At 44.0% G+C, this 14,923-nt stretch overlaps 1 protein-coding gene across 1 annotated transcript; it reads left to right on the forward strand.

Moving 5' to 3' along the window:
• The first annotated feature begins 8,109 nt into the window (after positions 1-8,109).
• Positions 8,110-12,946, forward strand: LOC139609705 (zona pellucida sperm-binding protein 3-like). The gene is made up of 11 exons (XM_071464582.1): positions 8,110-8,551; positions 8,638-8,740; positions 9,143-9,261; positions 9,339-9,457; positions 9,623-9,726; positions 10,428-10,605; positions 10,815-10,932; positions 11,698-11,789; positions 11,949-12,043; positions 12,529-12,657; positions 12,791-12,946. Exons 1-11 carry the CDS (start codon positions 8,114-8,116, stop codon positions 12,916-12,918), a joined length of 1,623 nt encoding a protein of 540 aa, XP_071320683.1. The 5' UTR covers positions 8,110-8,113; the 3' UTR covers positions 12,919-12,946.
• The last annotated feature ends 1,977 nt before the right edge of the window (positions 12,947-14,923 follow it).

Raw genomic sequence — 14,923 nt, forward strand, 5'->3', positions numbered from 1 at the left:
GCAGAAGGGGAGCTGCTGCAAGGAAGATCAGGGCGGAGCTGGTCAGACAGCAGGGGAAGGTTGGTGTATGCATAGAAATGGACTTTCGCATGTGTTCACAACAGTTGCCTGAGCGCACCTTCCTCATTGCAGCGCCTTTGGTGTGCAGCAGAAATGAACCAACAGTCCTCTTAATCAAGTGGACGACAGTCGTGTCTGAGAAAATATTGATCTGATCAAAGGACCGAGATAAAAAGTGGACGGCCGGCAGGTAAGAAACAGTTATAGGAGGTTTAGAGGCCGGGTTAGAGCTTATTTCAAGTCATGCAAGGTGGGCTCAGCTGCACAAGAGGCCTGTTGATCAGAGGAGAATCAGAGTCAGACTCTTCTCTTCTCCTCTCTTCTCTTCTCTGTTTCATGCATCAGCAGTGACAATAACAGCCGCCTCACCCAGGACATGAAATGTGTATTTCTACCAGGGATCATGTCTATTTTTGAGTTGTTTCCTTACTGAACATCTGTGTGATGCTCCCGAGCGACAGCTTCGCCTGCCTGATCAACGAAGCAGAAAGACAGGGAGGAGAAGGAGAAAGGAGAGAGAGAGAGAGAGAGAGAGAGAGAAACGGCGGCGTTTCAGGTGATGACAACATCTTTGTCAACCTCTGGGATTGTGGGTAATGAGGCTCTCATGGAAAAGCCAGCTTGGTGATGTCACAGTGCCAAGATGAACAAGCACAATCAAAGACTCATCTGACAAGAGGCAAGGAAGAGCACGGTTGTTCCTTCTCCCAAATATCTCTCCTTCCTGTCTTCCTCGTTGGTGACAATGAGAGTGGCGACAGCTCCTGGCTGACCTCATTCATCGCCACCTCTGTAAGAAAGATGTCTGTTCTCCGTCTCTGACAACCTCCTGTCTTCCCTTCACATTTACCAGCTGCTTTCCCGACCGCTGTTTTTCACTTTTCGCCACACACAAGGGCCATCTGGGTAATTACAAGGTACAGCTGACAAAGCTACCGCTCCTTTTTTATTTACCACTCAGCTTGTTGACAGCACCGACAACTTCTGTGTGTGCATCCACTGTACAGTCACTAGCTTTTAGCAGCTAAACTCTCACTGATGAATAGTTTCCATGCAAACTGCAATCTTGTATTGTAACCACTCTCATTTCAATTAAATCACCTGGCCAGTCAAAGGATGCAATTGTCTGCGATAATTGCAAGAACCTTGCAAGAAATTGCCAGAGCAATTCTGTCCATTTAACATCTTACCTCAGATCCTAAATTGATCCTTTTGGTGTCCTCATGTGCAAGGCTGTTGTGGTTGAAATACAACGTGTCATTCTGTCTCCTCTGGCTCTGTGCTGAAGGACTGAGCGGGGATGAGAAAGAGCCAAGCTTCAAGAACCAGAACAACACACCTCATTGTACCTGCCACCCTGTACTTACCAGGTTGCACTTGAGGTTTGTTCTTATCCAAGCTGCTGCAGCTTTAAGCAGGTGTGGTGAACTTTTGGTCCCACAGTGCCACCTACTGACGAAAACTAATTCAAGAACTTACAGTAAGATATACAATGGGTCATTTTAGCCCAGAATTGTCCCTCTGATGGCCAAATTAGCCTGGTTAATATTTTATATTCTTGCGCTATTTCCCGTCTAGATGAAAGAAAGAGGATTAAACCACAAAACAATGAAAAGCAAGATATTCAATTTCTTCTAAACCTCTCTCTATTTGCCGTAAAATGGCAGAATTAAGTTGTTCAGCCCATTTTGCTCAGAAAACTAGTCGATTTGTCTGCGATGAAAATGTCTAAATGTTGCTGAGGTCACAAGGGGAGGGGGGGGGGGTTCAGTGGAGAAACAGGGACTCGGTTTGGAGTGAGGCAGAACAAAACTATTAAATCTTTCATCATTTCCTATTCTCCTATAACCTTGTTGCGCTGGTGGAGCTGAGGTCTAGACATTGTGGAAAGGCAACAGCCATCCATCATGTCCGATTATGCCGTTTAGATGTAATTGCAAACCCTTAAGGATTGCTCTTCCATCCTCATCCCCGCACACATAGACACACAAACGCCCGTGAACACGCGCACGCCACACGGCCGGCACAAACACACACACGCTAACACACACCTGCAGGGGAGAGAGAGGGTAGAATATCACTGCCGGCTCCGCAGACAGAAGAGACAGAGAGAGGGAGAGCAAGCAGCCACCTCCATACACATTTCACAGACAATCAAATTAGAGCTGGCGTTCGATACATCACTGACAAATTGTTTATTAAACAAAAGGCTTGAATTGCAGCATAACTGAGAGAGATTTTGGAGACAGAGAGAGAAGAGGGGGCTGTAAGACTTTCACGTGTGTGTGACTGAAAGCACACATTATATGCCCATGTAAGGAAGATAGATTTTCATGTTACCCTCATTCGCACAAACACACCATTTATGTCCTGTTCTACAAAGGGAGCCTCATCCTTTAAAACGCAGCGTGACGATATAAACTCTGGAATAAAACAGTGGCAGTGAGGTCACGGGTGGAGCATGGAACGAACACCGTTTGATTCCCAACGGGGCCACCCACGCTCGTGTGGCACTGTGAAGCACTTTGGTTAAAAGCATCCACCATATGGTATGTTAATGTGCTCCGATCATTTGTTTCCTGTCATCTCCCGCATTTAAACACGAGGAACCTAAAGGTCATATGGAAGCATAATTAATATATGTTATTCTACAACCGGCATTTTGAAGTGACAACACGGTTGGGAGTGGGAAACTCCAACTGGAAGAAGCTGACGTGTGGAAAGATGCTGCACATTATGCGAACGTCTAACACTTCAGATTCCTCTCAGACAACGCTTCGCAGGAGAACGGATGTCAAACTGTTTATTTTAAAGGAAAGTATTTTTTAAAGTGTAGTCAGGTTCACAGCAGCTACACTGGTTTCCAGAAGCACTTAACATCAAAAACATGTCAGTTCATGTTCAAAAATGTGTAAAAATATAGAAACCTCTAAAATCACTCCTGCTGCAGACAGTAGATGTGGATAATGCAACGTGGAAACCCACAGTCATAACAACTGTGTCCAGATTCTAATGTTTAGTATGTTAAACACTCATAGTTTTTACAGCTACATGACCAGTACTATGTTGTGCAGTCACTTCCTCATAGCTCCAAAGCTCCACTGTAGAGTTATCAGAAATCTATAGGCAACAGGAATGGCTTGGGCTAGCTGAAGTTTGATATTATTATTATTATATTTCCTCTAGACTAGTAAGTAACCAGCTGCTAATTGGCTACGTAGCGATAGCAAAACTTACAAATAGGTCCTTTAAAGGGTTTATGTTGGCAAGTTGTGCAGTCAGCTGGATCATGCTAAATAGTAAAGTTCAACTTCCAGACATGTTTTAAGGCATATTTAAAAAAAAAAAAAAAAAAAGAAAAAGAAAAAAAACACATCCACTACTTTCTCCTTCAATGAAAAATCCTGAATCTATAAATATGCAAATATTGTCCATTTCAAAAGTTTACTTACTGGACACAAGACATCTCCCACCTTTCTGAAAGGTCAGTTCTTGTTGTATGCGCACTGAATATTTCACGTTTCTGCATCACGCTTGTGTAAGCTGCACGTTGAACTCCGACTGGCTTCCGGATGAGCTGCAATGTCACAAAATCCTGCTATCCTGGTATGCGCACGTGTAAAACTGAGCTTTAAGGTGAGCACAGAGAAACTTTCAGCAGATGAGTGTGAAAGCAGCCCTCCAGTGTCAAACTCCGAACAAACGTAATTATGCAGAGTGAGGCTAGAAGCAAGAAGTAACAATAAGCACAACACATTTCAGAGCGAAGGGGGGCTTTAAATGCGCCATGAAGACACACTCTTTTTTGCAGCATGGCTAGGAAATTACACCTTTGGAAAAAAATAAAAATAAAATAAGGCTTCTTTCATTGTCGCACATTCCTCTACACAACAGACTTACACACGTGCAAACATAAACAATTAAAAATGTTGTTTTGTTATACCTGTAATTTGTCACCTCATCGTACAAAGTAAAACTTCTTTACAGCTGTCATATTTTACAGCTTAATTATGAAATTCTGGTCACATGATAATAGATGATCATATATGGCAGTAGATAGAGTCATTTCTGAACAGTAGAAGTTAAGCATAAACTTCAAAGAAATACAAAATATAGAGATTTAAAATCTTTATTTTTCTGATACATGACATCTGGGTGTTTGCAGACTGGGCAACACAACAAATGAAAGAAGTTACCCAACCAACAAACAGCTAACTATCATCAGATGAGCTCCTCCATAGCAAAGAAATCAGATCAGATAACAGGGAAAATGAAAAGTAGCTCCCCCGAGAGCGACTTCAGTGCCCAGGATGTAGGGCGGAGTAGGAGACTAAAGGTCAGCTCCTGATTCTCCCGCCGCCGCTTTGTCCCTCTACATGGGGCGATGACACCTGTCAATCAACCAGTGCTGAGGACCTTTATACCGTGACAAAGGCCGCTGGCAGGCCATTGAGCGAGACAACGATCCCTTCATGAGAAATGTCATGGATGTAGTGATAAAAAAATGAGGTCAGCTGTGTGCGGGGGTAACGGCAGCCTGAGAGCTCCAGAGTAGGAGTGTGTCGGCGTCGCCTCGCCGTGCCACTGTGGCTTTTTGCTAAATGATACAGCTGTTATTGCTTGGAGATCATTATCCCATTGGTGTTTGTGTGTAAGCAATGTGCAGATGTGTGTGTGTGTGGCTTTGTGTGTGGTCAGTAGGTGACGTGGTGTGATGCATGTCTTTAATAACAGTCCATTAGCTCCCTGCATGTGTGTGTGTGTGTGTGTGTGTGAGTTTCCTTTGTATGTGGGCCGGTGCCGGTGATTGTGTGTGTTAGTGCATGTTCCCGGGTGTGTGTCCATGTCCCTGTGAGTGTGTGAAAACAGAATGTGGGTCCGTGTGTGGAGATGTGTTGGAAATGGCTCCTGATGGGCCGTGAATCAGAGCCATGGCGTGGTGTTATTTCACGTTGCTCCCACCGGGACGGACCGAGCACCAGCCGGGCTGCTGTGTCTCATCCCTCACCCTGAGGTTCACTGACCCCAACCAGATTTTTCTTCTTCCCCTCCTTTGTTTGCCCCCCCCCCCCCCCTTCTTTCAGGCCCTCTCACTTTCTCCTCTCACTCTCACACTTATTATTCTCCCGCTTCACTCTTTCTGCTAACCCATATTTCATCTTCAACTTCACCCTCCTGACGGATCCACACATTTGCTCTCTTTTTAAAAATCGCCAACATACCAAGATAGTTCTGAGCAGTGGCACCATAACTGATGCCAGCTTCTAAAAACACATGCCAGTACATGTTGGAAGGCAAAATTTCCCTCAGAAATATCTCCCTGTCCCACGCAAATCTATTCAGTGCTGTGTGAACGCTGACAAAACGCATAGAAATCCGCTGATCTCGAACGCTGCTCGCCCACCACAACAGCAGGCTATAACTAATCCATCTCCCACTACATGTTTTTAATGAGCCTCCATAACCGTAATCCGTATGGTGCAGTGCAGCGAGGGCCAAATCGAGCTTTTTTTTTTTTTTTTTTTTTTTTTTTCCATGACTTTGTGCTGTCAGCAAAACCTGATGAGGGACATGTGTGTGTATTTGTGTGTGTTACTGTCACTGAGCATCTGTGTCGTCGGTGTGCCATCCTGGTTGACAATTTTCCATCTGGTGCAAGTGGGATGTGTGCGTGTGTGAGGCTGTGTGTGTGTTTATTGTTTAAACAGAGGATCTGTGTATTTACCTGCATCATCCTATCCCTGGATTATTGGAAACAGAAGCCGATGGGAGCGGCAGCAGGGGTAGAGGCTGCCAGGACCCTTTCAGAAACCCCCATCGGGGCAGCATTAGGGCCCTCTGGGGGCCAAATTAGAGGCCACTAACCAAGTTAGAGATCGGCAGCAGAGGGGGGGGGGCTAACTGGCAGGGACTGACTGATTTCACTCCAGCCCTCTGCACCAACACACACACACACACACCTCCTCTCTTTGTTTTGCAGCTGATCAGCAGAAGATAAAAGCCAGTTCCTGACAACAGCAGCCTCTCTGTTGGGGAGTCTGCAGGGAGATCCCGCCAGAGAGGAAGAGCTGTAATGTATTCCTGTAGGTCAACCTAGATTAGTGTGTCTGTATCAAGGGAAGTGACTTTAAAAAAAAACCCATTTCGTGTTTAGAACAGGAGTTTCTTTCAATGAAATCTTATTATTGTTTGTATCCATATGTTCTTACCGGAAAAAGCCACAGGTATGGCTGTAAATGATGAGGAATGTTGAGTTTCATTGTTTTCTGAGTATATGTCTGTACAATGAGTAACGAATCATTAAAAGAAGTTATTTTAATACAAGCTGAAACTAAGAGGAAAAGTCAAGAATTTAAACAGAGAGAGTTAAGGAAGAAAGTTGAGGTTTTACATGTAGTATTCCCAAAATGGCTTTTTGAAATTCTTTGAGTCAACTTTATTTTAAAGAATGAGGCTGACAATATTTCAATCAATTTATACCAATGACAAGTACTTTCTGTGTATCCAAAGACTGACATTTTGCATGATATATATGTGTTTTGAATGACATGTTCCGTCATTACCATCAACATGGGCACTGTGGTTTATCTTGAGTCAGTCCACGTACATTGTCCTGCAGCTGGAAACAATCAGAAGCACCAAATATATATTAATCCGCCACTGCAAATAGTGCCTGACAAATGCACAGTTATTTCCTATTAGAGCAATATTTTCTAAAAACAATAAAATTACTGAGGCTTTTATGAAAATAAAAAAAGTATATTTCTAAAGATTTTTCTTTAGCTGAGTTCAACAGTCAAGGTAGGGAAGTTAGAAGGAATTGATTGAATTCTTGTACCTTTACTGTATGAATGTATTTATGTTCTGGGTGCATGAGTAATGCACATTCTGCAAAAACAAAATAAAATCTATCTATTGCACAGTTGCTTTTGGGGATTATCATTTGTTGACAATGAGAAAAATAAGGTATAACAGCAGCTTTAAATTCTAGTGAAGATCTAGGAGTTAAAAAAAATATATAATTATATCAATCTGAATTTTGAAAAATACACAAAAATGATACACCAGCATATATTTAATGGAATAAGGCAGCTGTAAATCTTGTCTCCAAAAGCATCATATACTGTGATTTCAGTGCCAGAACGAGCACAGAGTGCAAAACAGTACAGTCAACTTTATTTCTACATCTAAATAAAACTTAAGTTGAGTTTTGTGAGGAAAAATAAAGAGATGAAGAGGTTAAACAGACCTCGAAACACTGTGCTGTCATTACTGAACGTCTCACCAGGGCAAGATTTATACCAGGTCAAATAAAAGAAAAACAGTCAAGAAAAACAGGGCCTTTCAGCCCATGTGTATGATTGACGCGCCTGTTGGCACCGGTTCAAGACACACCCCTTTCTTCCTGTCACATGTCTCACACACACACACACACATATGTACCTTTGGTGGTGGTGACATTTGTGAAGTCTCACAGGGGATGATTATAAATCTCAGTTTTATGAGTGACTCTGCTGAGCTCTGCGGACTGTGGACCGCATCGCCTCGACACTCAAGACCATGCAGCACAAAAACCCCCTGAGGGTGTTGATTGATTTGCCTCATGAGGGCAGTGAAAGCCACTCACTGTTAGGGTCGGGCAGGTTTCGGTTTATAAATGTCTTTGTGCATTAGCATCATGACAAGTGGACATTTGGCAGATGGCACGGTTTGCCTTTAAAACATTTAAAGAATGCACAATATTTTTTTGCACTTTCCATTGTTTTCCATACAAGGAATGCACTATTGATTATTTAGATTTAATAATTTTTTTTTATGAAATGAGTCTTTGCTGAGTTAAGAGACTGTAAAGGCAGCCAAAGAGCCGTCATCTACTCTGCAATTCTGTTCAGTGAAAAGGTTGAAAGATTGAATCCTTCAGGCTGGACTCCAATCAAGTCATTAGGAGAAGGTGGAGTCAGAGCCAAGTTCCCCTTCCTTAGTTTTGGTCAAAGGACAAAAGCATTTCTCCCTGAACACACAGAAAACCCAGGGTTTTGTATGAAAGGTTGTGATGGGGCTCGGTGAAGCAGTTTTGTTAGGATCTGTGCTTCTCTTCTCGTGTGGAAATCTTTGCGTTGCCTCACGAAACTGGTTGAACTTCAGCACCAATGAGACTCTGAACCAAATCCCACAGGAAGAAGTGACAGCGAGCTTACAGCTGCCAAGATCGCCGCAGACGGCAGACCATCAGTCAAACCGGACAGAACAAGGTGATCCGGTCCGCTCTCCTGTCAGCTACCGGCTCAGGAGCTACCAGCTCAGGAACCCAGCTGTCAGCAAGCAAAGCCCGGCCCAGCCTCTTGCGGAGCAGACGCAAACGTTTCAAAACCATGAGAGATCAGAGGCCAGAAAGCTGACCTCAGAGCAGCTGGAGCCGAGAGAAACCGCCCTCGCTCAAGAGTTGTTAAAAGGCCCAAATCTGCACCCACCTGTCAAGCAAGAATCAAAAGTACTTCAAAACCTTTTTAATGTATTATTTCTGCGCAGCCTCATTGATCTATGCACCAGATAATCTCAGTGTAAATGGATGTGCAGGTGCGGGTGAAGATAGAGCAGCGGGTGCCTGTGCCAGCTGACAGCGTGGCAGTGCGCTGTGGTGAGGGAGGAGTCACCGTAGAGGTCAAACAGAACTTCCTAGGTAATGGCTGCCAGTTACGTGTGTGTGTGTGTGTGTTTTTGTGGCACCAGCACAGGTCCATTTAACATGCTCTGATGTCTGAAAAAGAAAGGCCCAGGTTAGAGGCCTGAATTGGAAAATTGAATGGAACCGTGAAGAAGGGACACTCAGTGCTTATTATTGCAAATGGCACAGACTATGGACTCGCCGATCAATACTATGTTTCCTCTTATTTCTTCACTCAGCGAAGGGACATTCTTGGTACTCAAATACTGACTTTACAGCGACGCATTAAGAAACCTTTTTATTTGTCCTGTAGCTGAACCTGCACTTGCCGTGAGTGTTATTGACTGGACCGGGAAAAGAAATGGCCTCAGGTAATGGTCTTGATTGAAGCTGTGCCTTTTCCCTCTTTGTTCTTAGGAAACGGTCAGTTGATCCGTCCGAGTGATCTGACCTTAGGAGGCTGCGCTGCACTGGACGCTGCTGACCACATCCTGCACTTCCAGACAGAGTTACAGGGCTGCGGCAGCACAATGACAGTGCGTGGCTTTCTGCCTTCCTGTCCATCAATTCTTGTGTATTTGAAGTCACTATAACTACAGTGTGCTCTCTGTAGATGACCCAAGACGCCCTCATATACTCCTTTTCCCTGATGTACTCTCCAACACCCATTGGCAACACCTTCATTTTAAGGACCGGTCAAGCTGAGGTGGTAATTGAATGCCACTACCAAAGGTAAAGGTCTGCAACCCTGCAGGAACCCAGTTAATGTTCTCCTCTATTATGTTATCCTCTCTCTCTACTCCTGCCTTTCCCTGTGAGTGAGGTGCATATTCTTCTTCTTCAATGAGCCCCTCTCTAGTCTCTAAATGCCCATCCTTCCTGTAATTGTCCTCACAGGAGGCATTATGTGAGCAGCAACGCCATGAGGCCTACCTGGAAGCTGTTCGCCTCCAACATGCTAGCAGAGCAGCAGCTGCACTTCTCCCTGCGCCTCATGACAGGTGGGGGACACGTTAAAAAACAAAACAAAAAAAAAAACTCGGAGCTGATGTTTGGCAAGAAAAAAAAAAAAACAAAACACCAACTTTGATTTGTGGCAGGCGGTTTGACTAATTTCCCCAGCGAAGGGCGTAATTGCAATCACTCGAGGCCTCGCAGACTTTGTCGTGACTGTTAAAGATGCTAAACAGCGACTTGATAAACAGGAGTGAAACTTTTGATGCATGGTGATGAGCTGAAATTACATGCCTTGCAGGCTGCAGCTGACCTAGCAGGGTCACTTGCACAATACAGTGATCAATAAACAGCTGATTATGTTCTCTAATTAATTCCAAGCTACACGGCGCAAGATAGTGACGGCAGCGAATAAATTGCTCGTCTGAAAAGTCGGCCGAGCAGAACCCCACCGCATCTCCTGTGATTTACTTGCATGGACTGTATGAAGTTATGAAGGAAATGATGGAAGTTTTAAATGAGTTTTTGCAGGCACAGACCCTCATCTGTGTTTCTTACCTAGGTTAACGATGATGTAATCCATTTATTGCCTTCTTTTAAAGTCCTTTTCTCTTATTGTTTCTGTACCTATATCCTATTCTCTGCTGCTGCGCTGGCCCTCTCTTTCCCCCATGGGCATCATCTAATCAGACTGATGGCCCCAGCGTTATTTTTCCACTTATATTTTTTCCCTGCCGTATTTGATTAGAGGACTGGCAGTCGCAGAGGCCTTCCAGTGTTTACTTCCTGAGTGACGTGATGCATATTGAGGCGGCGGTCCTCCAGGGTCACCACGCTCCACTGAGGGTCTACGTGGACAGCTGTGTGGCCACTGTGAACCCCGACCCCAGATCCCAACCCAGATACCCCTTCATCAGCAACCATGGGTGAGAAGCTGTGGATTAGCTGTGCGGTAAACGTGAACAGGCCAGAAACCAACACGAAATGTAAACAGTCAAGTGGATGTGTTTGTCTAAAAGAGTCAGCTGGTCATAATAATCAAGAGTTATGTTTAGAAAAAACATAATGAGCATGTATTGTCCTGCAAAGAGTCAGGATGTGTTTATGAATATGAATCTGTGTTTTGCCATTTAAGGTGTTTAACTGATGCTAAGCTGACAGGAGCCAAGTCTTACTTCATGCAGAGGAGCCAGGAGGATAAACTTCATTTCCTGCTGAAAGCCTTCAGGTTCCACCAAGATCACAGGAACGCTGTAAGTACAGCGAGTGCGAGATGTGTTTTTATACACTTTTAAAACTACTGATCATGTATCCTGTTGTCAGACATTTTGACTTTTTAGGCAGATTTTCTTTTTCTTTCTTATTTGAGCCATCTGGTGTGTTTCGCAGCAGTCAAGGTGTTTCTTTAACCTTTTTTATTTTTTCTTCTGCTGTTCTGTTAGTCTCTTACGTGCTAAGTTGGCACATAATATATACATTTTTTTAAGTGTTGTTTGAAGGCCATACGATCCTCAGAAGCTTAGCTCAAATACTTTCACACTGAGGGAATGAACACCCTCTTAGGTAACATTAAACTCAGTAACTATGATAGACTGAAGAAGCCAAAATGGATCTGTGCCATGAAATGAGCCAGTGTCAACTCAGAAAACCTTTTGATGAGTCTTAGCCAAATAGGAAATTCTAATCCCAAACGCATCTGACTGCTTTAAAATCCATCAGTGCCTTTAATTGCCTTTTTATTAAGATTTTGGAGCAAAAAAACCTCAATATAATGGTTACACAAGCATGCATAGACTATATTCAGCAGATCATGAGCTGTAATAAGATGCAAAGTAAAAAGTTCTGTTCAGTAAAATCAGTCAACTGTACATGCTAATAATGTTACAAAAATGTTACCAAGTTGTACTGATCACTTGACTTAAGATCACCATGTGCATTTGTAGAGAGGCAGCCTGTGCAGTATTTTGAACTGTGGTAACCCATGTTTAATACTGTACATCATGCGTGTGACTTCATAGCTGTACATCACATGTCATCTGAAAGCAACAACACTCTCTGTTCCCATCGACTCGCAACACAAAGCGTGCTCATTCCTGACTGAGGCTAACAGGTTAGTTCCTACAAACAGATTTTTATGTTTAAATGATATATGCAGCTTTCCCTGGTATATTTTTTCCACCCCCTGCATTACCGTGGCATGAATGCTATGAAAAGCTTTGCTCAGCCTCTCTCTCTCTCTAACAGAATACATTTTTTTGGCTCTGGACAGATGGGTGGCGTCAGGTGGAGACAATAAGGTGTGTGGCTGCTGTGAAAGCAGCTGCAGCGAGCAGAGATGGAAAAGAAGCCTTGCAGCAGATGATGGTACAGTTTACAGAAGCAACAGCACATTACACACAACATGAATCCTGAACATTTGATACTAACCCAGGAAGAGGGGGGGGGGTTATTTTGATGCCATCCCTTATGAAAAAAGCTTTTACATTTAGTACATTCTGGTACGATCATTAAAAAGTTATCACCAGAAAATGTGTTTATATGTGATCCAGCCAAACAGACCTGAATGGTCCTGATCCTACTTATATTAGAAAAGAACTCAAGTGGTTTGAGTGAATTAAATCACCCCCACACTAATAGACAGGCAGAGGTTCCGCCCATGTTTAGGCAAGCTTACTTGCTCTCAGTTGGCACACACGTTGTTTATGCATCTTGGGAGGATTGATTTTGAGCTAATCCCTTTAATTGTCCAACCAATCAGTCGTGTCGTGAATGGTCGACTCAGCTGACTAAATGCACTAAGTAGATTTTTCTTTTTCTCCCCCATCCTCCCCCACTGTTGGACTTTTAAGGTCTCCCTTCAGATCTGCAGTGGGAGGGGACGGCTGCTCTGGGCCCCATCCTGCTGGAGGAGCTGACGGAGGTGTCGGAGCTCCCTCCAGAGCCCATCTTGCTGCTCCAGACACGTGTGATTCAAACGGGTAAGACTCCACTGGTGGTTTCCACACATGTAAAAGCATAACTGCAAAATGCTGTCTCTTAATCACTAATTCAAAATGCTGTAACTAATGGAACCGATCATGTTTGTCCTCTGCTCCACTCCTCCTCCCTCAGCCTCTCATCCATCCATAGCCCTGCTGTGTGGAGTGGGTGCAGCACTGGCTGTGGTGTTGCTAGGTTTTATGGGTGCTGTCACTTGCAGCAGACTACATAAGCCCACTGCACACACTGTCTGCACCTGATTTAAGACAATAAAACATTCAGAGCCGGGCCTCATTTCTCTTTGTTTCTCATTTGCACAGAGCCAAAGATTGAAGCCAACCATCTCAATAAACAAGTGCAAGCTCTTGAGAGGTGTTTTTCCCTCAACCTCTTGGCTTGTTTTCAGAGTTAAACTGGTCGTATTTCTCTGCAGCAGAGGGCTCTATTCTGTAGCATCTGCACAGTTGCTCAGGTGCCTCTGCACTGTACATCAAGTGTTTGCATGCTAAGGTTAAAAGGGGTTAAGCCACAGTGTCCAGCCTTGCAGAAAATGACCTGGCCATAAAATGCAGGCTATGTACACAATGAGGCACTGCATATTGCTCCATCAATCAGCATGCTTAGATATCAGGCGGGTACTGTACACAAACAAGGTTTGAAATGACCCTGAAATGGCCTTTATGTTGAATTCATGCATGGATGATTTGTATGGTTAATTTTTAGGGAGCCTGCAGCTAGTCCAGCCATTGCCCTGATCCCAGGGACTTAATTTAATACACACCATTACTGCGGAGCTGCCATGTAAGTCACTTGAGCTGCATGAGGTTTTTACCATCTTTACACTAATATACATGTAAAACAAAGAAAACCCTTGGAAAAAAAATGAAATGAAAAGCAGTGCCAATAGCTCCACGCTGCGAGGTAAAACATAAAGTACCATCAAAGTAACAATAGTCATATTTTAGCTCCAGGCCATTTTCGGCTCTTCCCTTTAATTCACCCCCTCCAGCTTTCTACCAGTGGCGGAGTATTCGTGAAATGGGGCTCATCATGAACTGTTGCTCACAAGCCCAGGAAGACGGATAGACATAATTAAAAAGCCCATAAAGGCGAGAGCAGGAGCTTTTATTACAGTAATATGTGAAGGCCTTGGTTTAATGGGGTGTTTGTTCCCGTGTGCAGGGCTGACGGCTGCGCTAGTTTACTGCCGGAGTGATGCTGACCCCCCTCCCATCTCCAGCACACCAGAGGCTAATAAAAAGCCATACCTAATGATGCACCAGCAGGACACATGACAGCGGCGAACATACACACTCAGAGGCGCGGTGATAGACACACACCCACAAGCCTCTTCCTAAAAATGAGTCATTGAGGATGTGGGAAAAGGGTCTTATTGTGGTTTTTCAGATGCAGGAAAAGAATAGACAACAAAGAGAAGGGAACTAGGTGCTACTCTGACAGTATGAGGGAGCACCGTTTGCTTTCTGTTCCATACACAGCTGAACACACCAGACAGTTGAAAGCAGCCTGAATGAGTTTTATGGCTAACATTGACACATCGTCACCTTTATAAAGCTAATATAGCAAACATTTACACATCCAGGAGACACAGAGCAACATTAGCGTTCATTAGTTGTGTTTGATTTAATATTACACACAGATATTTGACCTATTGCTGCTATGAAAACATTGTTGGTGCAGCTTTAAAGATACATCGGGCCATTTCACATCCAAGTCCAAGAAGCTAATAGCTGAAGGCACGAAAGGCAGTGACTGTGTAATAATGCCTGATGTGTGAGGCCTTCACAGTTAGAGGTGGACGTGGACACCTGCAGACACTTTCATATTCAGACTGCTGAGACAAGTTTGTTTTTCTTCTTACACACAAAACTTGCCTGCAGCTTTACAAGGAGTCAACAGAGTGTAAAAGCTGTTAATGTCTTGTTATGGCCACAGAGGATCATCATCATCATCATCATCATCATCATCATCATCATAGCGGAGATGGTTGCCCGCCCACAGATGTCTAACGGTTATGGCGGCATGGACCCAAGTTGACAAGCAAAATGGCCGCGTCCTGATTCAGCCATTTTCTCCGACAGGATGCGTGACCCTGAGGGCACGAGCCAACACACACACACACACACACACACACACACACACACACACACACACACACACACACACACACACACACACACACACAGACATGCGCTCCTACTCTCATGCACACACTCAGACACAGACTATCAAAAGTAATGGTGT

The sequence above is a fragment of the Trachinotus anak genome, unplaced genomic scaffold, assembly GCF_046630095.1.
Source record: "Trachinotus anak isolate AG129_WGS33_773 ecotype Australia unplaced genomic scaffold, CSIRO_AGI_Tana_v1 ptg000026l, whole genome shotgun sequence".
Classification (NCBI taxonomy): domain Eukaryota; kingdom Metazoa; phylum Chordata; class Actinopteri; order Carangiformes; family Carangidae; genus Trachinotus; species Trachinotus anak.